This window comes from Heloderma suspectum, chromosome 15 (genome assembly GCF_057233095.1).
Source record: "Heloderma suspectum isolate Gila_16-S chromosome 15, 16-S_ref, whole genome shotgun sequence".
NCBI lineage: Eukaryota > Metazoa > Chordata > Lepidosauria > Squamata > Helodermatidae > Heloderma > Heloderma suspectum.
The window spans coordinates 16,514,862-16,540,956 of NC_139472.1; the positions used below are offsets into that span (position 1 = coordinate 16,514,862).

The following is a 26,095-nucleotide window of genomic DNA, read 5'->3' on the forward strand; positions in this document are numbered from 1 at the left end:
GTTCAGGCTGATGGGGAGATATCACAGGAAGCAACCCCAGCCACCCTCCAAATCCCTGGTAACTTTTTATTCTACTTTTTATCTTTATAAATAAAATAAACAGTACCAACAACCTAATCAGTAACTACAATTTCCCAACAACACACTATTCTTAGGAGGACACAGCAATAACAAAAGAGAAAAAGAAAAGAAGAAAAGAAAAGAAAACAGATGAAGGAGAAGGAAGAAGAAAGCATGAAAAAATATATATAAGAAGTTATTTAAAAGGATTAAATTTAAACTCCATTACACAGTAACTTCAAATCCCATTCTACTTACAAATTATACCTATAACATTGGCAATATATTGCAATTCAATACTGCATAAATAATCAACCTTACATTTCAATATCATATCATCAGTCTTATAACAAAGAAGCAGGCCTACAATTCATTTCCAGGAACCATACATTGCCCTTCAGCTAACATATGCTTAACAAAAGCTTATTATTAATGTAAAGCTTAACAATTTAACCAGCCAAAAATCTTACTAACCAGTCTCGTAATAATGATAATAATAGTAATAAAAAGGAAGGAGATTAAAAAGGATAAATAATAATAATAACAAATCACTAATAAATGTTATAACGTTATATAATAATAAACTTAAAAGCAACCTTACAACAATCACTAATGTATTTTGTACTGGATATATAAATGACTGTGTACATTTCTATACACCCCCAAACAGTAAATTTAAGTACAGTATATCATACCCATTTTAAAAAGAAAGGATTTAAAGAAAAGAGAGAGAGAAGAAAAAAATGAGAGAAGAAAAAAAAGGACAGATATATATATGAGCAACTATCTCTGGCCTAGTCTGAATCTCACAGACTAAACATAGCCAGTTAACAAAACATGTTTGTAGATTCCAGTTCATGGGTCTGGAACAGAAATCTCATGTGATTTTCCATTTAGCCACGCCTCCGCCATTTCATGATTTAGAAACTTCTTCATCTGGCCTTCAGAAAAAATGCAAAATGTAGCAGGGTATTTTAAGTGATATTGTAAGTTCATTTGTTTTGCCAATTTTTTGCCTTGCTAAATTGCCTTCTTTTATCAGCAACGTCTTTGGTTTAATCTGGAAAAAGCATAACTTTATCTTGTTTCCAAAAAGGATTTCCAGCCTCTCTTGCCAAATGCAGGATATAATTTTTTTGTGGAGATTCTTGCAAATTGGATTATAATCGTATAACCAGTCCCTTTGGCATTTGAAGCATGGAATGCCTGCTCAATATCAAATGAGTAATCTGATGGCACAGGGAGTATCTCATGCAAAAGCTTATCTATAAAAGTAGACAAATTTGCATCAGTAAGTATTTTTGCGCACAAAAGCCTCCGACTGAGAAATTCTAACAGAAAATTGGTTGAAAAAAGCTTGTGACCTACAACTTTTGTGACCTACAACAACTTTTGTTGTTGTTCAGTCGTTCAGTCGTGTCTGTTGATTAAGCACTGGCACGCTAGTCTTGGGGTCCAGCCCCCCTGCTAATTTGCACAGAGGACTATTCTTCCAAAACTTCATCCAGATGCTGCTCCTGCCTCCCCTTTTAATTCCAGGGGAGAGATGAAAAGGTTTTTCAACCTTTTAAAAAGCTGTTTGAGCTGGCGTCCCACGGAGGCTCTGCGGAATGCTGCGAGGGTGACATTGGCTCTGAACGGAAGTCCTCTGGTAACTGCTTTTAGTGGTTAAGACGCTGAACTGCAGACTGGAAGGTCGGCAGCTCAGCAGTTCGAGACCCGAGTGCCGCGTGATGGAGTGAGCTCCCGTCTTCAGTCCCAGCTCCTGCCAACCTAGCAGTTCGAAAGCAAGAAATTGCAAGTCGATAAATAGGTACTGCCTCAGTGGGAAAGGTAACAGTGTTCCGTGCACCTTGGTGTTCAGTCACGCCGGCCACATGACCATGGAAGCGTCTTCGGACAGCGCTGGCTCTTCGGCTTAGAAACGGGGATGAGCACCGCACACTAGAGTCGGACACGACTGGTTGGGGGCACCTTTACCTTTATAGATGTATTGGGGTAAAATAGTGCACCCTCCTGATTGCCATCTCCACCTCAGCTTCCCAAGTTAGCGCTGAGCCTAGGAGAACTGACTAATGGTGTACATAGTCCTCGAGGAGAGTGCAAACCAGTCTAGGACCAGTTGCAAGCCTCCATCCAGAGGAGAGGTTTCCCAACCCACAGTACTTTCATCACACCTGGATTATGTTTCTGCTTCTTTGTCCTCCTTCTCCCCCAAACCACACCAGTTCAAGAGTTCCACCCCCACCCACCCCCGAGGATGAGTAAACGGAAATGAAAATTAGGGCTGAGTGGGGTCTGCATATTGCGGGCCTCAGCCCAAACCTGCAAACCCAATCGTTCCATGTAGATAGTAAAAATCACAGGAACCAAGATAGAACCTTGCAGCACCCCAGAAGTGTTTGGCAATGGGTGAAAAATCAATCTATGCCCAGCACAGAGCAGTATTTCAGCTCATTCAAGACCAGAACGTGCCTTTTCACACACCACAAATACAAACACATTTTGTGCTCAAAGCTTTCACATTCCCAGTCCTGCGATGCTTGTTCACAAAACGTGTAGTTTAGGGAAATATTCACTCTAAAATGCTTTATTCAGTCGAATTCCATAGTTCGACTCTGCGCTGTGTGAATAAGTCCTTCCTTTGATCTGTCTGAATCTCCCACCAATCAGCTTCATGGGAGGACCCACTTTGGTTCCAATCTTAGGAGAGAGGGAGAAAAATGTCTCCCTGTCCACATTCTCCACACCAGGCATAATTTTGTACACCTCTATCATGTCTGCCCTCACCCTCCTTCTCTTTTCAAGCAATTGAACTTGGTCCTTGGGCTACCTTTTTCAATGAAGGCTACCTTTTGGAGAAGGTCTAGGGGGCCATATCCACATTCCAGTGGTGGGAGGAGCTGAAGGCACAAGGGGTGAGCCAAAAATACCCCCCTCCCAAAGCATAAAGCTTTTACTGCCAAGAAGCAAACCTTGGGAGTGGCATTTCAACCTTTTAGAATTAGAGGGGTTGGGGAGAGACAAGCAAACCCCTGGATATCACCCAAAAATTAGTGGTTGGGGAAAATGGGGTGGGGCCAGGTGAAGGGCCTTACTGAGGTCACTGCCTGGTCACTAAGGTCATCAGAAGGCATGTTCCTGGTGGTTCCACATGGACCTATGGCCCGACTGGAGTCTACCAGGAGTGTTTGTATCTTTGTTTCTTTGGAACTCCCTGCCCCTAGAGGTCAGGCAGTCACCAGCACCATGCTGTTTCTGGTACCTCCTGAAAACAGCACTGTTCCAGGAGGCATTCCTTAATTGACCAGTCACGGTTTCTATTGGTATTCTGTTTTATAACATAATTTTAATCTGATATTTAAATTATAACATAATATTTTTATTGATCTCTTGTGTTCCTCACTCCAAAATCTGTTCTTCGTGTAATTTTTTTTATTTTTTTAAAAAGAAGAACAAAAGACAATAACAACATAGACACACAATACACATACACTAAAATATCTCTTAAGCTTGTAAGCTATCTACCTTTGGTTCCCCCTAAACAACAAATGCTTATTGTTATTCTCTAGTTCTTATCTTAGTTATATATCATACATTGAGTTCACAGACATTACCTCATTTCTCTCCTAATTTTAACAGCAACGACAACAACAACAAAAGAGAACCATCTCAAAGTTCAAAACCCACATACATAGATATCTGAAATCTGTTCTCGATGTGGAGCAGTATACAAATATTGTAAATCAATCAATCGATCAATGAATCAATGAATCAGGGGGCATGGCCACCTGGAGAACCTCTAAGGGCCAGATTCAACAATTTATCTTGAATTTCTTTTGGTGGTGTTTTGAGCTTACCTAAGACTGAACATCGACATCTTGGGAATCAGTGAACTAAAATGGACAGGCATGGGCAAATTTAATTCAGGTGACCATTATATCTACTACTGTGGGCAAGAATCCCTTAGAAGAAATGGAGTAGCACTCATAGTCAACAAAAGGGTGGGAAAAGCAGTACTGGGGTACAATCTCAAAAATGATAGAATGATCTCAGTACGAATCCAAGGCAAGCCATTCAACATCACAGTAATTCAAGTCTATGCCCCAACCACTGAGGCCGAAGAAGCTGAGGTTGATCAGTTCTATGAAGACCTACTACAACACCTTCTAGAACTAACACCAAAAAACGACGTCCTCTTCATCATAGGGGATTGGAATGCTAAAGTAGGAAGTCAAGAAATCACCGGGATAACAGGCAAGCATGGCCTTGGTGTACAAAATGAAGCAGGACAAAAGCTAATAGAGTTTTGCCAAGAGAACATGCTGATCATAGCAAACACTCTTTTCCAACAGCACAAGAGGCGACTCTACACATGGACATCACCAGATGGTCAATATCGAAATCAGATTGATTATGTCCTTTGCAGCCAAAGATGGAGAAGCTCTATACAGTCAGTAAAAACAAGACTTGGAGCTGACTGTGGCTCAGATCATGAGCTTCTTATTGCAAAATTTTGGCTTAAATTGAAACACGTAGGGAAAACCACTAAACCATTCAGAAATGACCTAAATCATATCCCTTATGAATATACAGTGGAGGTGAGGAATAGATTTCAGGGATTAGACCTGATAGACAGAGTGCCTGAGGAACTATGGTTCCTTAAAATGGAGTAAACGGAGGTCCGTAACATTGTTCAGGAGGAAGCAATGGAATCAATCCCAAAGAAAAAGAAATGCAAGAAAGCCAAGTGGCTGTCTGAGGAGGCTTTACAAGTAGCTTAGGAAAGAAGGGAAGTGAAAAGCAAGGGAGAAAGGGGAAGATATATCCAACTGAATGCAGAGTTCCAGAGAATAGCAAGGAGAGACAAGAAGGCCTTCTTAAATGAACAATGCAAAGAAATCGAGGAAAACAACAGAATGGGAAAGACTAGCGATCTCTTCAAGAAAATTGGAGATCTCAAGGGAATGTTTTGTGCAAAGATGGGCATGATAAAGGACAAATAAGGCAGGGACCTAACAGAAGCAGATGAGATTAAGAAGAGGTGGAAAGAATACACAGCAGAACTATACAGGAAAGATCTGAATGTCCCTGATAGCCATGATAGTGCGGTCACTGAACTTGAGCCGGACATCCTCGAGAGTGAAGTCAAGTGGGCCTTAGGAAGCATTAGTAACAACAAAGCTAGCGGAGATGACAGTATTCCAGCTGAGCTATTTAAGATCCTAAAAGATGATGCTGTTAAAGTGCTGCACTCAATATGCCAACAAATTTGGAACACTCAACAATGGCCGCAAGACTGGAAAAGGTCAGTTTACATTCCAATTCCAAAGAAGGGCAACGCCAAAGAGTGTTCAAACTACCGCACAATTGCGCTCATTTCACATGCCAGCAAGGTGATGCTCAAAATCCTACAAGCTAGGCTTCAGCAGCATGCGAACCGAGAACTACCGGAAGTAAAAGCTGGGTTTTGCAGAGGCAGGGGAACTAGAGATCAAATCACCAACATTTGCTGGATCAGGGAGAAAGCAAGAGAATTCCAGAAAAACGTCTATTTCTGCTTCACTGACTATGCTAAAGACTTTGTGGATCACAACAAACTGTGGCAAATTCTGAAAGAGATGGGGGTACCAGACCACCTTACCTGTCTCCTGAGAAACCTGTACGAGGGTCAAGAAGCAACAGTGAAAACCAGACATGGAACAACCGAGTGGTTCAAAATTGGGAAAGGAGTACGACAAGGCTGCATATTGTCACCCTACTTATTTAACTTATATACAGAGTACATCATGAGAAACACCGGGTTGGATGAATCACAGGTCGGAATTAAGATTGCCGGGAGAAATATCAGCAACCTCCGATATGCAGATGATACCACCCTAATGGCAGAAAGTGAAGAGGATCTCAAGAGCCTCTTGTTGAGGGTGAAAGAGGAGAGTACAAAAGCTGGTTTGAAACTCAACATTCAAAAAACTAATATCATGGCATCTGGCCCCATCACTTCCTAGCATATAGAAGGGGAAGAAATGGAAGCAGTGACAGATTTTATTTTCTTGGACTCCAAGATCACAGCAGACGGTGACTGTAGCCATGAAATTAAAAGACGCTTGCTCCTTGGGAGGAAAGCTATGGCCAACCTAGAAAGCATAGTAAGAAGCAGAGCCATCACCTTGCCGACAAAGGTCCATCTAATCAAAGCTATGGTTTTCCCAGTAGTAATGTATGGCTGTGAGAGCTGGACTATAAGGAAGGCTGAATGCCGAAGAACTGATGCTTTCGAAATGTGGTGCTGGAGAAGACTCTTACAAGTCCCCTGGACTGCAAGGAGGTCAAATCAGTCCATCCTAAAGGAAATCAACCCTGAGTGCTCATTGGAAGGACAGATACTGAAGCTGAAGCTCAAATATTCTGGCCACCTAATGCAAAGAGAAAACTCTCTGGAAAAGACCCTGATGCTGGGAAAGACTGAGGGCAAAAGGAGAAGGGGATGGCAGAAGATGAGATGGCTAGATCGCATCACTGATGCAATGAATACGAACTTGAGCACTCTCCAGGAGAGAGCGCAGGACAGGAAGGCCTGGCATGCTATGGTCCATGGGGTCACGAAGAGTCGGACACGATTGAACGACTGAACAACAACAACAGTCAGAGCTAGCCTGCCAGGTTGCCTGCATGTCCTGAACTGGCGGTGGTTCGTCGGGTCTTCGTCAGGGGCGGGAGCGGCAGCCGGTCTTTCGACCGGCTGCCACCGCCGCCATTCCAATAAAAGTAAAAAAAAACAAAAAAACGCCCCCGTGATAGGCTACGTGACGATTAACGTAGCCTATCACGGCTAACTTTGCAGATCTAGCCATGATAGGCTACGTTAATCGTCATGTAGCCTATCACGGGGGCGTTTTTGTTTTTTTTTACTTTTTATTTCGCGGCCGGGCGAGGCGGGAAGCCTCCCCCCCCGGCCTGAACTTCGCGGGGGGAGCAGCGAAGTGCCTCTCCCCCACCGCGAAAAGCTGCGAGACCAGGTAAGTGGCTTTCGTGCACCCCTACATGTAGTCTCCTCAGCTTCATAAACTTCAGTTAAAGGCACCATGAGGTAATTCCTCCTTGGGGCTTTTTCAGATCAGGACATGCAGGCAGCCTGGGAGGCTGGCTGTGATTTGGCAAGCTCAAAAACACCACAAAAATACATTATAAAATATACTTAATGAGGCAGAACAAAGGAAGCCTCTTTCATGGAGTGAGAAAACTTTCAGAAACTTGGAGGGCAGATTTTTGGCAGAGCGCTAACCCCACCTCATCCCTGGAGCTAGATTCCACTAGGGATGGCGGAGAATTCTGCCACGCCCCCCGAAAACCATGGCGGAATGTCCTCCCACCCCCCGCCACCCCGCAGAATCCCCCCTGGGACGAAGCTTACCTGGGGCAGATGTTCCGGCAGCGGCTGCTCCGGTGGCGGCTCTGGCGGTGGCAGCTGGTATCTCAGCCGGCTGCTGCGGCTGCCATTTGTGTCCTGCCAGGCTGCCATGATAGGCTACGTAAGTATTTACATAGCCTATCATGGCAAAGGCAGCCACGCAAATGGTGGCCACTGTGGCCGGAACTCCGGCGAATCACACCGGCGAAAAGGTAAGTGACTTTCGTACATCCCTAGATTCCACCCTGCCCTTTACTGTGTTGTGGTGAATGCAAAGAGGGGGCTGCCCTGCCAAGCAGTTGATGCTGTTGCAGTACAACGTTCTCCCCCCCGCCAAGCCTTAGGAAAAAAGAATGAAGCTGTGCTCCATGCTCTGCCATTGCGGAGCCCTACCTGGGAGTAGGGTTGTATGAACTTGTGTAAAATCCACTCTGTATTTTGCAGATTGTCAGGTGCCTTTTGTTCCATCGTCTGCTCACAGACGGATGTGAATATTTTATTTTTTATTTTTTTATCATGGGGAAAAATATACAAATTACCTTACAAATTACCTTACTGAGGGGGTCACTCCACAGCAGATTCCTCAGGTCAGTTTCTTAGAAATCCAAGGTCACTGTAGTCCATCTCAAATTTCTCCAGCATCTCTACCTGGGAGAAAGAGCTGAGAATTTCTCGTCCCCTTGGAGAAATTTGGTGAAATTGTCTCCTGGATTTCTCTGCCCACAAGTCAGGTGGAGAATTTCAAGAGGCCATTTGCTCACAGCTCTAGTTTGCAGCTCAATAGAAATTGCAACCATGGCCAGTAATTACAACTTGAAAACTGGGTTAACGATGATCAAAACCTGATTAACTTAAAGAACCTCTAGAACAGAATCTGCTGTGCAAACATTGTTAGCACATGCTGTTACGGGTGATGTCATCCTGACTCTCAGTTTGGAGACCGTGAAATAAATGTCCTCATCCCTTTTAGGAGTGGAGCAGGGGATGGAAACACATAACCCATGGATCACATCACACACACACACACACACACACACACACACACACCTTTCATTGGTTTGATGAAGTTCTGAGTAGCAGTTCAAAGGTTCTTAAGGGTTTTCTGTCCCATGGAAGCCTATGGCAGCAACTGCGAGCAAAATCATGTTGGGCATGCTCAGTATCATGAACTTGAGCACACTCCGGGAGAGAGCGCAGGACAGGAAGGCCTGGCATGCTATGGTCCATGGGGTCACGAAGAGTCGGACACGACTGAACAACAACAACAGTCAGAGCTAGCCTGCCAGGTTGCCTGCATGTCCTGATTTGAGGAAGATCTCAGGGAGGAATTACCTCATGGTGCCTTAACCTGGGCTTCAAGTGTAGAAAGCTGAGGAGGCTACAGGTGGCCAGAGAGGTGATTGTATGTTGAAAGACAGGAGACATGTGCTCACTCCTCAGCCACCTCACAAGTAAAGGTAAGCACAAGAGCCCCCACCAAACCCACGAGAATTGCTCTGAAATTTCTCCTCCTTTGGACTCCTTTTCTCAAGCCCTTTCTTTTCTATCGAATTGAATGAGAATGCTTGAAAAACTTGTGGGAGAAATGTTCAGCACAGCACTAGCTAGGACCAGTGTTTATTATTCTTTGTGAACTAATGATTTGTTCTGGTTGTGATCTTCCACAAATGAATGAGCATTTACTGTTTCAACTTCCTGTATTCTGGTCGAGGAGGATTGTAAGGTTAATTTCTCACACACCCACATGATGATTTGAAGTATATACAGCCTAGACAGAGCAGAGTGGATCAGCTTCCCAGAAATCTGCAACCAGCATCTAGCTACGCTCTGGGTAATATGTATGTAGGAGGAAGATAGTGTCTGGCATCTAACTCATGATTAACTGGAAAGATGCAACTGCGGTAGTAGGACACCAAAGTCTCTGGTGCCATGGGAAGGGAAATACCTCTTTCCAAAATGGCATCTGATCACATTCTGTGGATGCTGGCATCATATATGAGCATTTTCATTGCTTCTTTGCTGTTTGCATGGGGAATTTATTATAATATTACAAGGACACATATTCCTGCAGGGATAACCCAGCGTTTAAAACTAGGAATTCTTAATTTTTTTATGGGTTATGTGGCTGGACTGGTAAGTCTCCCTGATTTTAACATAGGTTTTCCTTTTGATGTGTGTGCATAGCATGGCTGGTTTGGATGGCTTATTTAAATATGAGACACAGAGTGAGGATATAGCCAGTTGCTGAATTTACTGGCATATTGATGGCATGGGACTAATTGGGATAGCTAGATATATACCGTGCCTTTGTCTGGTCATATCTCATGAAATGGCCTTTTGCAGGTTCTTACTTTGATGGAACAGCACTGCTTCCCATACCTAGTAAAGAGAAAGTCATAGGTGTGTATTTGTCATCCCAGCTTGTAGAAAACTGTATGTAGAACTTATCTCTAATTTGCTTTTTGTGTGGCAGTGATTTCGAAGTGAAAGAGAGTTTCCGTTTTTCTCCTGCAAGTGACATAAATGGTGCTGCTGCTGAGAAGGTCTCTGACTTATGTCCAGTAGAAGTAATTCCAGTTATTCTAGCCATTCTGTCTTTGCTAGTATGTTTATTTTTGTGTTTGCAGTTGTGCTGTGCCACCATTTCTCCCACTTTTTTTAGACCATTCTCATGCAACTTGGGGGGCTGCGGTGGCTTAGTGGTTAAGACGCTGAACTGCAGACTGGAAGGTTGGCAGGTCAGCAGTTCAAGACCCGAGTGCTGCATGACGGAGTGAGCTCCCATCTTCAGTCCCAGCTTCTGCCAGCCTAGCAGTTCGAAAGCAAGAAATTGCAAGTAGATAAATAGGTACCGCCTCGGCAGGAAAGGTAACAGCGTTCCGTGCACCTCGGTGTTCAGTCATGCCGGCCACATGACCACGGAAGCGTCTTCGGGCAGCGCTGGCTCTTTGGCTTAGAAACGGGGATGAGCATCGTACCCTAGAGTCGGACACGACTGGTTGGGGACACCTTTACCTTTACCTTTACATTCAACTTGACAGAAGAGAAATTGCTATCGAAAAGAAATTTGATGGTGAAGGAATTTTGGAGAAATTCTCATGGGTCGGGTTTGGGTTTCTTGGGCTTACTTTGCATAGGAGGTGCCCAAGGAGTGAGCACAAGTTTCCCATTTTTGATTGTACAATCATCTCTCTGGTACCCTGTAGTCTCCTCAGCTTCATAAACTTCAGTTAAAGGCACCATGAGGTAATTCCTCCTTGGGGCTTTTTCAGATCAGGACATGCAGGCAGCCTGGGAGGCTGGCTGTGATTTGGCAAGCTCAAAAACACCACAAAAATACATTATAAAATATACTTAATGAGGCAGAACAAAGGAAGCCTCTTTCATGGAGTGAGAAAACTTTCAGAAACTTGGAGGGCAGATTTTTGGCAGAGCGCTAACCCCACCTCATCCCTGGAGCTAGATTCCACTAGGGATGGCGGAGAATTCTGCCACGCCCCCCGAAAACCATGGCGGAATGTCCTCCCACCCCCCGCCACCCCGCAGAATCCCCCCTGGGACGAAGCTTACCTGGGGCAGATGTTCTGGCAGCGGCTGCTCCGGTGGCGGCTCTGGCGGTGGCAGCTGGTATCTCAGCCGGCTGCTGCGGCTGCCATTTGTGTCCTGCCAGGCTGCCGTGATAGGCTACGTAAGTATTTACATAGCCTATCACGGCAAAGGCAGCCACGCAAATGGCGGCCACTGTGGCCGGAACTCCGGCGAATCACACCGGCGAAAAGGTAAGTGACTTTCGTACATCCCTAGATTCCACCCTGCCCTTTACTGTGTTGTGGTGAATGCAAAGAGGGGGCTGCCCTGCCAAGCAGTTGATGCTGTTGCAGTACAACATTCTCACCCCCCGCAAGCCTTAGGAAAAAAGAATGAAGCTGTGCTCCATGCTCTGCCATTGCGGAGCCCTACCTGGGAGTAGGGTTGTATGAACTTGTGTAAAATCCACTCTGTATTTTGCAGATTGTCAGGTGCCTTTTGTTCCATCGTCTGCTCACAGACGGATGTGAATATTTTATTTTTTATTTTTTTATCATGGGGAAAAATATACAAATTACCTTACAAATTACCTTACTGAGGGGGTCACTCCACAGCAGATTCCTCAGGTCAGTTTCTTAGAAATCCAAGGTCACTGTAGTCCATCTCAAATTTCTCCAGCATCTCTACCTGGGAGAAAGAGCTGAGAATTTCTCGTCCCCTTGGAGAAATTTGGTGAAATTGTCTCCTGGATTTCTCTGCCCACAAGTCAGGTGGAGAATTTCAAGAGGCCATTTGCTCACAGCTCTAGTTTGCAGCTCAATAGAAATTGCAACCATGGCCAGTAATTACAACTTGAAAACTGGGTTAACGATGATCAAAACCTGATTAACTTAAAGAACCTCTAGAACAGAATCTGCTGTGCAGACATTGTTAGCACACGCTGTTACGGGTGATGTCATCCTGACTCTCAGTTTGGAGACCGTGAAATAAATGTCCTCATCCCTTTTAGGAGTAGAGCAGGGGATGGAAACACATAACCCATGGATCACATCACACACACACACACACACACACACACACACCTTTCATTGGTTTGATGAAGTTCTGAGTAGCAGTTCAAAGGTTCTTAAGGGTTTTCTGTCCCATGGAAGCCTATGGCAGCAACTGCGAGCAAAATCATGTTGGGCATGCTCAGTATCATGAACTTGAGCACACTCCGGGAGAGAGCGGAGGACAGGAAGGCCTGGCGTGCTCTGGTCCATGGGGTCACGAAGAGTCGGACACGACTTAATTACTGAACAACAACAACAACAATGCTCAGTATCACTCTGAAGCTAGAATGCTGCCAGTACCCCAAGGTTGTCAGAGACATTGTTTTACAGTAAGCTTCTATGTGCATTGCCTGTTCCTTTAATTATGGAATGTGGTCCCCATGCCTCCAATTTACATTGCCAAAACAGGAATCCAGTTGTAATGTAAACAGCGGACATGTGGGAAAGGGTTAAAATCTCCTACCCACCTGTGAAGGTTTGAGGCATATGGAGGCTATGGGTGGGGGGGGGGAGTTGGAGTAAAAAAACGGTCAGGCTTATTGGCCTGGAGTTTTTGTTGGCAGTTTCACTTCCCCAGTTAAGTTTCATTTCTTCCTGTTTGAAATAGTACTTTTGATTCTGATGGAGGAGGGCATATAAAGATAGTGAGAGAGCCAGTAAGAGCAGAGTTGTGGAGATTAGAGCCTGAACGGGGAGCAGGAAGAAGCAGCCTGGAGAATTCTAAGTACAGCTAGGGTAAAGGCACGTGCATTTTGCAATTTTTGTTTTCTCTTTCTGCCTTTTGTATCACTCAGCTTGATTGTGTAAATACATGCAGTTGTGATTTGTTTGCTTTAATTTACCAGTAAACTGTACTGGTTAAACCCAAGTGTCTAAAGTCAGTGTCAGTCACCCCATGTCTACAGCCTTAACCCCATGTTACTGGAAAGGGAAAGGGAAAAGGAGGAAGGTGAGACTCTTGAGGCAAGAGATCCTGAAAGAGTTGCTCAGGGGGTCCAGGTCATAAGGAGAACCCTGACATCACCTCTCTAGGGTCCTGATTAGGGATGGCATGGAGACCCCATTCAGTCTGGGAATCTGGCAGACCTGCTCCTGCCCGCACCCCTGCACCCTGCTCACCAAGTCCCTGCCCCTGCTTGCCCCCTGCTTGGCCTGCACTCACCCTGGCAGCCTGGTCGAGCTTCGCGGTCACCATTTTCTGAGAAACAAAATGGCGATTGCAAAATTGCGTGAATTTGTGCACATGCGAAAATGCGTATTTTGTGAAGGCACATATTTGTGTATGTACGGAAATGCCTATTTTTCTAAAAACGTGCATTTTTGTATGCACACTAATGTGTGCCTTCACAAAAATGCGCATTTCACACATAAGAACATACGCATTTGCAAAATGCGCATTTTTGCACATACGAAAACATGCACATTTTTGCGATTTCCATTTTATTTTTTTAGAACTGGCAACCGCGGAGCTTGACAAAGCTGCTGGGGTGATTGCAGGCTGCTCACTGAGAGTGGGAGGAGCTCGAGCGCAGTCTGGGGACCGGTGAGCGGGGGCAGGGGTTGGGCAGGAGTCTGGAGAACCCAGACAGGAGTGATTTCACACATCCTTAGTCCTGATCCATATGAGGTGTCATGACCTTACAAGAGAGAGAGAGAGAGAGAGAGAGAGAGAGAGAGTCTAGCCACATCTTTAATGGAACCTGCAGTTTGACCCTCAGAGAATTTGGGAAGGGTGGGGATGGAATGCACAGGTGGAGAGATCAGAAGCATCAGGGCCTCACACCACCTTTCTGAAAGCAGAGATGCAGCATAAGGGGGCAATTCTTGCTCTTATTTTCTGTGCAGTGGGAGAAGTACATGGATGGATCTTGTCTCCCAAAGGAGACATGTTACATTGAACTTGCATTCACACCATGTGCACTCATTTGGATGGCTGTGAGAATCTAGCCCTATAAACATTCTCATCATGTGTAAGCTCTACATGTGAGGAAGGGGAGTAGGGATGAGATCACTACCTCCACTGCCTCCAGTGCCATTCATGTTGCTTTTTACATGTGGAGTCTGTACTGTCCATTCAGGACATCCTCATCTCTCCATGGAAGTTGATGTGCCCCATGATCAGTGCTGATATTGTTCAATGTCACAAATTGTGCTTGCTCCCAACTTACCCTTCGTACACTCATACTTTTCCTCAACTGGAAAAGATGGCCTTCATAGGGATGTCGGAGAATTCTGCCACTGACTGAAATGGGATTGAATTCCCTTCAGAATGGCACCATGAAGTCCTAAGGAGCCAACAGTCATGCGGGTTTTTTTCATTGACTGCAAAGAGTAGTGGAATTTCTGTAAATAAAAATGTAGTGTAGTATATTCCGATAATAAATACATAAGTTTTTTAAAAGAATGAATTGTGCTCACCGCCTTGTTTGTGGGTGTCCTTTTTAAATTGAAATCCATCTCCATTTACTTTTGGCCAAAACACTTCCTCTTCCGAGGGGCTTCCCAAAAGAAGGCTGTCTTGGGTGTGCCTGAGCGATAAACTCTTTGTTTAAAGCAATGCTGTTAAAGAAAGAAAGAAAGAAAGAAAGAAAGAAAGAAAGAAAGATCCTTTTAAAATGGCCATGCCGCTCCAGGACCAGCATGGTCATTTTAAAAGGTTTTTTCTTTCTTTAAAACACTGTTGCTTTAAACAAAGAGTTTATCGCTCAGGCACACCCAAGACAGCCTTCTTTTGGGAAGCCCATAGGAAGAGGAAGTGTTTTGGCCGAAAGTAAACTGAGACGGAGGATTTCATTTTTTTTTTTTAAATACGTAAATATTTACGAAAAATAGCGATTCTTATGGAAGTTATGCAGACTCACGGAGATGGCTGGGCACCAGAATTATGGTTTTCAGTATGGATTTATCTTCATAATTTTTGGAGCGGGAAAAAAAGAGGAGAATTCCAGGGGCTTGTGAACAGCGGAACGGAGCACCGGCCACAAATTGCAGAAGTCAAGCGGCACTGAAGGTATACAATTCGTACATCCCTAGTCCTACAGTGTCCTGATCCTGTATTGCATTATGAAGCATCTATTCTGACTCCAAGTAATTGGGGTGGTGGGTGGGAAGGAGGGGGTAGGAGTGGGAAGGAAGTCCTTGGAAATCAGGGCAATGCGGGCCAGGGTTGTGTGTGTGTGGGGGGCAGAGGGTAAAGATCGACTCCAGGTTATGAACTGGGGGAGCCGACAGAGGAAGATGCCTTTAGTGTGAAGTGGACCAATCGGAGACAGGCTGCTGACATAGTGGTAGTGTGAGGGATGGCGGGATATGGTTTCCACCATGAAGGAAGCTGGAATACCTGCCCGGCCAGGTGGAAGGACTACAGGAGGAGTGGCAGGTAGGCCAGAAATAAACTACACCATGTTGCTTGTTTGTCAGATGGTCTGATTGGGGCACAGTAGTTTGTTTGCCAAACAACCTACTCTGCGTAGTTGGTCACCCACCATGGGCTAGCGTGATGGGTCAACTGGCCCACTGTTTAACCCATCCTGCCAGCTTCTGATGAAAGCAACAACCTGGCATGGGTCAACTCACAGGAAGATTTCTCTAGCAAAAAGTATGGCTCAGATACTTCGTAAGGACCAGGACAACTTTGCAGGTCCCAGGCACTCCATCCTCTCAATCTGGACAGAGGGCCAAAGGGAAAAGGAAAAAGGAAAAAGACCCTGGAGAAATGAGGGTAAGTTGGAAGCAATCACAATGGTTGACATTGTTATTCTTTATATAAAAGATTATTCATCCTTCTTTCTTGGCACACTGCCCTCAGAAGGCAGCTTCCATTCTCTAAAACATATGAAAATAGAATGCAAATTACAGAATTTAAACCATGACATTATTAAAACACACACACACAACAAAAAACAAAGATATCCCAAATGGAGTAAGCCCTATGCTGGCCTCCTGTGACAAGAAGTGAAGTGCTTGTTTTTAAGGTTAGAGAAAACTGCAAATTCCTCTTTCTCTCAAGCCCTATTCAGGTGTTCATTTAAATGTGATGAACGCTTATATTCACATGTACTGTGTACTGGGGAAGCTGGGGAAATTCCTGATGGACTAAAATGAGCTCAGATTTCTAAAAACCTGACCTGTAGAATCCTCAGGCTGTACAGAGTCCATGGACTTTTGGGTCTTTTTTTTTTACTTTTCCAAAATATATACAAATCTATTTGTAAGGAAATATGCAAGTTTCTGCTGAGACTGGTAAATATACATGAGGGAAAGTGGAATGGAATGGAATGGGGGAATGATACGCTAAATGCTACATACTAAGGTAATTTATGTAAATTTCTGTGTACCCTCGTAAGGAATCATTTACGTATTTTTCCTCATGGCAACAACAACAACAACAAAACACAACTGGAATCCATCTGTGAGTGGATCATGGAACAAAAGGTGCCTGATAATCCACGAAACACAGATGGAGATGATTTTACACGGTCCGTACTTCCCTACTGTAAACACATGTTTTACACATCCTTTACACATGTTGAATTATTCATACATTTAGGCTGCAATCTTATGCATGTTCAGACAAAAAAAAAAAAAGTCCTACAACCCAGCATTCTGAAGCCAGCACAGGTGGTTGGGGAATGCTGGGACTTGTGGGACTTTTTTCTTTCTACAAATGCATAGGATTGTGGGCTTAGCTGTTCATGCAGCTAAGCCCTGTCACTTGTTTTCCATAAAAACATAAGAAGAGCCCTGCTGGATCAGACCAAGGGTCCATCTAGTCCAGCATTCTGTTCACACAGTGGCCAACCAGCTGTCGACCAAGGTTAGGGTTAGGGTTAGGGTTAGGGTTGGGGTTAGGGTTAGCAGGACATGAGTGCAACAGCAACCTGCCACCCATGTTCCCCAGCAACTGGTGTACAAAGGCATACTGCCGCTGACACTGGAGGTAGCACCTAGCCATTCAGATTAGTAGCCATTGGTAGCCTTTTCATCCAGGAATTTGTCCAACCCCCTTTTAAAGCCATACAAATGGGTGGCCATCACAACATCCTGCGGTAGCAAATTGTACAGTCTACTCCATGCTGTGAGAAGAAGTCATTCCTTTTGTCTGTCCTGAATTTCCTACCAATCAGCTTTAGAGGATGAAATCAGCATTAGAGGTTCTAGTATTTTGTGGGAGGGAGAAAAAATTCTCCCTATCCACATTCTCCACACCATGCATAATTTGGTAGACCTCTATCATGTCTCCCCTTACCCTCCTCTTTTCCAAGCTAAACAATCCCATCTGTTGTAACTTCCTCTCATAGGGGAGGTGCTCCAGCCCCTTGATCATTTCAATTGCCCTCCTCTGCACTTTTTCCAGCTCTACAATATCTTTTTTTTTAGGTGTGGTGACCAGAGCGGTACACAGTATTCCAAGGATGCCCGCACCATATGATATTGGCAGTTTTAGTCTCAATTCCATTTCTCATTATGCCTGACATGGAGTCTGCCTTTTTTACAGCGGCTGCACACTGGGCTGACATCTTCACTGAGCTGTCCATCACAACCCCAAGATCTCTTTCCTGGTTGGTCACTGCTAGCTCAGATCCCATTAAAACATACATGAAGTTGGGATTTTTTGCCCCAACATGCAACACTTTACACTTGCTTATATTGAACCACATTTGCCATTTAGATGCCATTCTCCCAGTTTGGAGAGATCCTTTTGGAGCACTTCACAATACCTTTTTTGTTTTAACCACCCTAAATAATGTGGTGTCATCCGCAAACTTGGAGATTGCTCTCTCCTAATTCCAGATCAGTTATGAACAGGTTGAGCGCTGGTCCTAACTAGGGCTCTGGAAAATCCCTTCCTGGCTCCGTGCTGGTCAGTTCGCGGGGGGGGGGGAGGCACTTCATCCCTCCCCCCGGAATCTTCCCCAGCCAGCTCTGCTCTGCGGCAGCTCCACGGAGCCTCCGGCCAGGGCTGGCCCCAGCCGGAGTTCCGGCTGCCATTTGCATCCTTGTAGTAAGCCATGATAGGCTACGAAAGTAATTCAGCCCTCAGAAAAAGCAGCAAAGGACTAGCCTTCAAATCACCTTTCAAGTAGTATTAAATTGTGTCATTGCATGCAGGGTCCCCCCCCCCCCAATCTGTGCCACCATGTTGAATCTTCATGTTGTTTTGCTCCGTGCATGTAGAAGGTGGTGTGAAACAAATCCTGAAGCTAAAGGCTGCACTTCTCCACCCATCTACCTGGGAGTAAGCCCCATTGAACTCAATGGGATATACTTCTGAGTAGACCTGTATAGGAGTGCAATGTAAAAAGAAATAATGGAAAGAAATCCCCCCTCATGTAAAACCTCCCAAGAAAAAGTCTATTGAATGAGCCAGAGGGGCTCATTTGTCATCCAACCAAATAGGTTTTGCAATTCAATTTTTACCTTGAAGCCACTCACATTGATGGGGAATGTCTTTCTCTAAACAGGCACTCTTTGCGGAAAAGGTTGGCATTTGCCAGAGGTACCGAATCTGGACTATTCTGATGAATGGAATACCGCCAATGAAGGACTCAGCTCTGGTTATCCAAGATCTGCTTTTTGATAACGTGCCAGTGAGGGTGTACCATCCAAAATCATCACCTGTTGGGTACAGAAGGGGAGTGCTTTATCTTCATGGAGGAGTCGGGGTGTTTGGAAGCATTCGTAAGTTCTTTGAAGCGAGCCTACAATTTTTCACGATATTGCTTTAGAAGAATTTGGGTTGCTGCTTTAAAAATGGGTTCTGAATGTTTTGCTAGTGAACTACTGAATCATTCATAATTCACCTATATTTTGATTCGTTTCATTTATTCTATTATATTTCTATATTGCCCCTTAGCTGAAGCTCTCTGGGCCGTTCACAAAATTTAAAACAAACAAACGAACAAATGTTAAAATACATTATATAAAGTGTAAAACCATTCACATAATGATATAGAATGAATAGCACACACAGCAACAATAAATATGTAAAACAATTAAAAACCATCAGCCAGAGACAATCAAAGAGACTCATTCCATGTGGCCAAATGCCTGAGAAATGAGGACAGTTTTAACCTGAAGCTGAAAAGATGACAATGTTGGCACCAGACCACCACTGAGAAGGCCCTCCATTTGCAGTTCAACTTCAGTTCAAACTGCGGGGGGGGGGGGAGGGGGCTGCTGTAAAGGTGAACAGTTCCATTGCAATTTCTAGCTTTGTGGCCAATGAACTATCCTTAAATTACGGAGAAGGTGTATCTGGTTCACACCCAAAAGAGCTTTAGAAAGAGCTTTCAGATATGCTGAGGAATAACTGAAAATGAACAACAACAGAGCCCACCATACTGGCCTAGGTTTGAATCTTTTCTGCTTGTCACCTGGTAACCCCACTTGATGTTGGCAGTTAGGATATAACAAAATTCACATGATCACATCCGCCTTGATACCTCTTTTACAGCATGTTTTTTCTGTGGGACTGAAACATCACCAGAGACTGCTTTCTCTCAATAAATATTTGTGGAAGTTATTAAGTGACCTTCCTTGAAAAACAATATGTCTGTTTTTCAGAAGCATATGAAAGGATGAGCCGCTACATTTCACAAGGAAGTGATTCTGTGGTTGTGACTGTTGGGTAAGTGGCTTCACCCTGGTTGTATCAGGAAGGAAGGGCACCTAGGGATGGTGCAGGAGTCCGAGGAAGTGGTGGAGTCCAACGGATTCCCCCCATCTGGCGTCCTGGACCCCGCTCGCTGAGCTGTGGGGTGCAGACGGACCCAGCTGTCCTGTTCCTTTGTCCTCCCCCTTCGCAATCAACACACTCCTAGGTACTGGGCTTCAGACTCACTACTTTATTAGTTAACGACCAGGTTCTTTACAAATGCAAATCCTAGGAGACTTTCAGGCTACAATGGAAACAGCTACTCCACACCATTACGAACACCAGTAGAGGAGCTGAAGTTAGAGAAGTTGCTGGCAGTTTGAACAAGAACTTCCTGGGCAGATTAGCTTAGGGGGGATGCCCCTCCCTTACACTTGCACCCTCCTACGTAGGCTATCATGCATAGCCAACCGGGTGAAGCGTCTGAGCGCCACCTCTAACTTTTCCCACTTTGCTCTGTGATGGACCATAGCCTCCCTCAAGTTACACCCCTCACTCTCCTCCTCCCCTGAGACCTGAGTTCTCATGGAGGGGGGGGGGCTTCAGGTGGAGCCATCTGTGTGCCAAGTTCTTGAGAAGAATGGCTTTCCATATCTGTGCTCACTAGGGAGGGAGCCTCCCCGAGTTCTGGCTGTTCCCATTCTGAGCCTGAGCTGCTCACTATCTCCACACACTCAGATTCATTCCTGAAACCAGCTGCCAAGAGCACTGGAGATCAACAGCCTCCCAGGAGCACTGCTGAGGACCCATCCTGCCTCCTCTGGCTGTCAAGGAAGCCTTTGACAACTGGCAAGGGCAGGAGGGGCCTCAGCAGTACCCCAGAACTCTAGCCCTGTCCTCCTCCAAAGGAGGGAGGACTCCAGCAGTCAAGCCCTTGTGTGCATAAAGCACAAGGACTTCACTGCTGGAGTCCTTGGTGCAAAGGAGGGGCAACTCACATGGCTTGGCGGGTGGGTAGGGCGAGCAGGGAGGCTTGCCAAGCAGGTCCAGGCCACATGAGTTGGGGGGGAGCTCACTGAGTTGCCCTGCAGCCCGGCCAGGGATGGGTCCATCCATCCCAAAGAATACTTGTTCTTGGAGCAGGGCACTGCCAGAGTTGCACCCCATGCCAGCTGCTCCCTTTCCCTGAAACTAGCCTCAAGCTTCTAAGAGAGTAATGCAGTAGAGGCTGGTGGCTCTGATATCAGTGGGGTAGTGAACCTGCTTCGAGTTTTAGTCAGAACCCATCAGAACTCTAGAGGAGCTCTCCAAGCTGCTCTGCACCTTGGAGAGCTCCTCTAGAGTTCTGACTGGTTCTGACTGAAACCTGAAGCAGGTTCACTGCCCCACTGGCATTGGGGCCACCAGCCTCCACTGGAAAAACGCCTCCCTTGACATCGACTCTCCCCACCTGAGAAACCCACAGCTGACTCTGGAACAGAAACATGGGCCTGGAGCCATCACGTGAAGGTCCAGGGCTTTTAAAATGCGCAACCGCACATAAAATCTGCAGCTCTTAAAAGTAGGGATGTCAGAGAATTCCACCATGGACTCCAGTGAGGCCGGATTCTAAAGAATCTGGCCCCCTGGAATCCGTGGTGGAATGGCCTCCCCCCCCTGCCACCCTGCGGAATCCCCCCGGGACGGAGCTTACCTGGTGGCGGATGCGGCGGCGGCGGCTCCAGCGGCAGATGCGGCAGCGGCAACTCCAGCTGGTCTCCTGGCTGGCCACTGCCAGGCTGCTGCGGCCGCAAATGTAGGGATGGCGGAGAATTTCTCCCCGAAACTTCGGGGGGCCAAGCGCCAACGTGTTCGGCCCCCCGAACAAGTTTCGGGGAGAAATCCTCCGCACCTCCCCGCCCCCTGCCCCCCCCGGGACGGGACTTACCTTCACCGAATGTCCCTCCCAGTGGCTGGTCCAGCCGGCGGTTCGGCGGGTGTTCGAGCGAGGCGGGAGCGCCATTGCAATGAAAGAAAAAAAAAACAAAATGCCCCCTGATAGGCTACGTGACGATTCACGTAGCCAATCACGGCTAGATTTGCAAAGTCAGCCGTGATAGGCTACATGAATCGTCACGTAGCCTATCACGGGTGACTTTAAAAAAAAAAGAGTGTACGGATAATGGCGGCCCCCATAGGGAGCCGCCATTCCCGTTCCTTATTTGGTCGCTGTAGTCTACGTAAATGTTTACGCAGACTACGGCGAAAATAAGGGCAACGCTATTTGCGTTGCCCTTATTTTCGGCATAGTGTACGTAAACATTTACGTAGACTACAGCGACTAAATAAGGAACGGGAATGGCGGCTCCCTATGGGGGCCGCCATTCGCGTACGCACTTTTTTTTTTTTTTAAAGCACCCGTGATAGGCTACGTGACGATTCATGTAGCCTATCACGGCTGACTTTGCAGATCTAGCCGTGATAGGCTACGTGAATCGTCATGTAGCTTATCAGAGGGCGTTTTTTTGTTTTTTTTTTTACTTTCGCGTTCGCGGCCGGGCGAGGCGAGGCGCCTCCTCCCCGGCCTGAATTTCAGCCGGGCGAGGCGGGAAGCCTCCCCCCCCGGCCTGAACTTCGCGGGGGGAGCAGCGAAGCACCTCCCCCCCACCGCAAACGGCCTTCGACGACAGGTAAGTGACTTTCGTCCACCCCTACGCAAATGGCAGCCGTCATAGCAGCGTAGTCTTCCGATCCTACACGGACTCTGGGATTCTTTTGAATCTGGCTTCACTGGGGTCCGTGGAGGATTTCTCCCCCATCCCTAAACATGGGGGAGGTGTTTTCCCAGGCTAGTCTAGATATGAGCAGGCCTGCTTCTCAGGTTACAAATGTCCAGATGGCTGAGCTTGAGGGTCCCTTCTCACTTCCTCCCGGTGAGAGGCAGCAAACAGGAGGTGGACCTTATAGATGCCAGGCACAGGCGCAGAGCAAAGAGAGACAAGACAGGGGCGGAACTTAGACGGTCTACTCAGTTGGCCTTGTGTCAGAAGCTGTGCTTAGAGCACACACAAGAAGAGAGGGACCTCCCCCCCCTTCAAATGGCCAGCAACTCTCATAAATCCCATTTGATTTCCCTGAAGGCATTCCTTGCAGACGGAGAGTTTCTCTGAGAATTTTCATCTGTATGACCCTGTGAAGTAACGGATTAAAAGCTGGAGACTGAAGCCTCTCCTTAGTGTATGTTTGGGCATTGAATTGAAGTGGGGGCTAAGGGAATTGTGATGATTATATGGAGTTAAACAGCTCAAACAGCATAATTTCAGTACTCTTACTTGATACAACAGAATTGTTTTTGTATTGTTTTAAAGCGGTACTGAACAGGAACCATCTTTTATTGTAAAAAAAGGGTTAGATAGGTGAATGCAAAATATATATATCATGCAGAAAAATACCCCTATTTCAAGGAATTTAGCATGATGAATTTAGACCATGTCTTGCTTTTTCATTAGGTTTCGTTTGGCTCCCGAGCATCTATTTCCAGCCCCAGTACTGGACTGTTGCACTGCTGCAATCCACTTTCTGAAGAATGCGGAGGATTATGGCGTGGACCCCCACCACATCGCCATTGGTGGGGACAGTAGTGGCGGCACACTTGCTGCTGCGGTCTGTCAAGAACTGGTGATGAGGAAGGATCTCCCAAGGCTACGGGCCCAGTTCTTGTTCTACCCATTCCTCCAGGCGGTGGACTTCAACTTGCCTTCCTATCAGCAAAACCATTCAATCCCTTTCTTGTTCAAGAAACGAGCTATCCAATTTGGCTCCATGTATCTCAATGGGAAAATTAGCAACCTGGATGGATTCATGAAGAACGCCCATGTTCCTGAGGATATCAGGGTAAAGTACAGAAAATGGATTAGCGCAGAGAACATTCCAGAAGAATTTAAGGTGAGGGGCTATGTGCCACCAGAACCTGCTCCATTTTCAAAAGAACTTTATGAAATGTCCAAAGAAGTACTTGATACAAAGTTTTCCCCACTTTTAGCAGAGGATAGTGTTATCCGCCAGCTCCCAGAGACTTTCATTTTAACCTGTGAGTATGATGTTGTCAGGGATGATGGCCTGTTGTACAAGAAACGGCTGGAGGACAATGGTGTGAAGGTGAAATGGCATCATGTTAAGGATGGATTCCATGGAATAACATTTGGAATTGATTATGGACTAATGGAATTTCCAAGCACACGGGACAGTTTTGAACATTTAATACACTTCTTAAAATATTTATAGAAACATCTAATTAGGGATGTAAGGACTGTCTAAAATCCACTCTGTCTGTGTTTTGTGGATTGTCAGACACCTTTTGCTCCATTGTCTGCTCACAGATGGGTGCAAATATATATACTTTTTTTCCCCATTGTGTGGGAAAATATGCAAACAATTACATCAGAGGCTTCATAAGAATTTACATAATTTACCTGAGTATGGAACATTGAGCATATTATCCTCCATTCCATTCAACTTTTCCTCAGAAGAAACTTGTGTATTTTTCTACAAATAAATCCACGTAAAATTCCGGAAAGTAAAACAAAACAAAGCAAAACACAGATACGAAAGTCCATGGCCTGCATGGCCTGAGGTGATCACTCTGCAGAGGATTATGCAAGTTGGATTCTTAGAAACCCAAGCTCATTTTAATTTGTCTCAAATATCTCCAGCACCCCTACATATAATCCACTTCTCTGTGTACTGCTAATCTGTCACATCTCCTCTGATGTTAGTAACCTGAATTTTTGGACGTTTGGAAACAATTTCCTTATATCCTTTTTAACAATGTCGCTGTTGAGATGGATTTATAGTTTTCGCACGCATTCGGAATAAAGAAATGCTCAAATTGTTGATCCTGGGTAGAGACAGGGGTAGCAGCTGTCAGTGAGATCTCCAAAAATGTCCTGAAATGAATTAGCTATTGTAACCACATTTTAGAAAAGTAGAAACAGCTTTCAATACAGCTTTAGTAGTTAGCTTAATTGCTTTTATGGTTATGGTGTGGGTGGGTGTGGGTGAAACACACATTATATTAAGCCTATTCTAGATGGTTAGATGGTTTTCCGACTTCAGCCATGTCCTAGAAATAATGCAATTGCTTTCAGGTTATCGTAGCGCTTCTCAGTTTCAGCTGTGAATCAGCAAAACCCAACCTCACTGACGTTCTCGAAATTTGACCCCCAAGCTTGTTCCAGCTTGTGCCCATATCAGATGTTTCCTCTGAGGAAAATCTGAATGGAATAGGGGATAATATGCTCAATGTTACATACTCAGGTAAATTATGTAAATTCTTATGACGCCTCTGACATAAGTATTTGCATATTTTTCCACATGATGCAAAAAAAAAAAAAATATTTGCACCTGTCTATGAGCATTTTATGTGCACATTATCCCATAGGTATGCATCAATGTTGTACATTTTTATTGTATGCGTTTCTTCCTTTGATTAACAGGGGACAGGAGTGCCCCTTTTAATTAAGGTGGGTTGCAAAAAAAACAAGTTCTGCTATTATAAATCTCAATATTCTACTGCTTATAATAATGATACCTGCTGATCTAATAACTTGAAACTTGGCATCCATGATTTTCCTGATGAGCTCCACAGCTGCACAAAATTACAAGCCAAATTGATACAAATTGCCACAGATACAGCAAAATAAATAGAGCTGAATTTCAACACAATTGTCCTTGTTTTTCCAAGCTGCAGCTTAGCATATCCTATCTTTCTTCCACATTTTGATGAAAAGTACTGATGTACATTATTCAGGCTTGTTGTAGAGCTATTCTTTTTATTGCGTAGCAGCAGATCAAAAGCCATTTAAGTTTTTCTGCCCTATTTTGATACATCAAAGTATAAGTTCATAAAATGACTCCAAAACATTTTGCTCAACAGAGCGTTGCTAAAGATTCTTAGACCTTACTAGCTTAACAGGAAACAGAATTTCCTAAAAATCTCTTGTTCTTAGACTGCTAGTCAGCCTAAAAATGAAAGATCTCATTCTAAGTACTAAGTTCTGCATTCAATACTAAATGGACTATTCAGCTGATAGGTACACAGCCCTGGTGAGCTTCTAATACGAAGATCCCACATTCGAAAATCAGCACGTATTCCAGCTGCACTGGCTGCCAGTCCATTTCTGGGCCCGATGCAAAGTGCTGGTATCAACATTCAAAGCCCTAAATGGCTTGGGGCCAGGTTATCTGAAGGATCACCTCCTCCCATATGTGCCTGCACAGACCATAAGATCATCCTCAGCAGTCCTTCTCCAGGAGCCCCTTCCAAATGAAGTGAGGTGGGTAGCTACCAGGAAGAGGGCCTTTTCTGCTGTGGCCCCCAGCTGTGGAATGAGCTCCCTAGGGAGGTTCTCCTGGCACCTGCATTATACTCCTTCTGGCTCTAGGTGAAGACCTTTGCATTCTCCCAGT

General features: G+C 45.2%; 1 protein-coding gene and 1 long non-coding RNA gene across 3 annotated transcripts; one reads left to right on the forward strand and one right to left on the reverse strand.

The window, feature by feature from the left end:
• Positions 1-53: 53 nt before the first annotated feature.
• Positions 54-14,543, reverse strand: LOC146335408 (uncharacterized). The gene is made up of 5 exons (XR_014786038.1): positions 14,470-14,543; positions 14,220-14,373; positions 11,590-11,686; positions 8,023-8,119; positions 54-1,833 (listed from the first exon to the last, which is right to left on the reverse strand). It is a non-coding gene; the product is annotated as an uncharacterized LOC146335408 (long non-coding RNA).
• On the forward strand, positions 9,449-25,007 carry LOC146335409 (arylacetamide deacetylase-like 3). 2 transcript variants are annotated; one of them, XM_084822117.1, is made up of 4 exons: positions 9,449-9,604; positions 18,516-18,732; positions 19,618-19,681; positions 23,137-25,007. In XM_084822117.1, the coding sequence occupies exons 1-4, from the start codon at positions 9,452-9,454 to the stop codon at positions 23,909-23,911; spliced, it is 1,209 nt and encodes a 402-aa protein (XP_084678243.1). In that variant the 5' UTR covers positions 9,449-9,451; the 3' UTR covers positions 23,912-25,007. The 2 variants fall into 2 exon arrangements, with proteins under 2 accessions (XP_084678243.1, XP_084678242.1); XM_084822116.1 differs by lacking the exon at positions 9,449-9,604 and having other exon boundaries at positions 18,498-18,732.
• Positions 25,008-26,095: the final 1,088 nt, after the last annotated feature.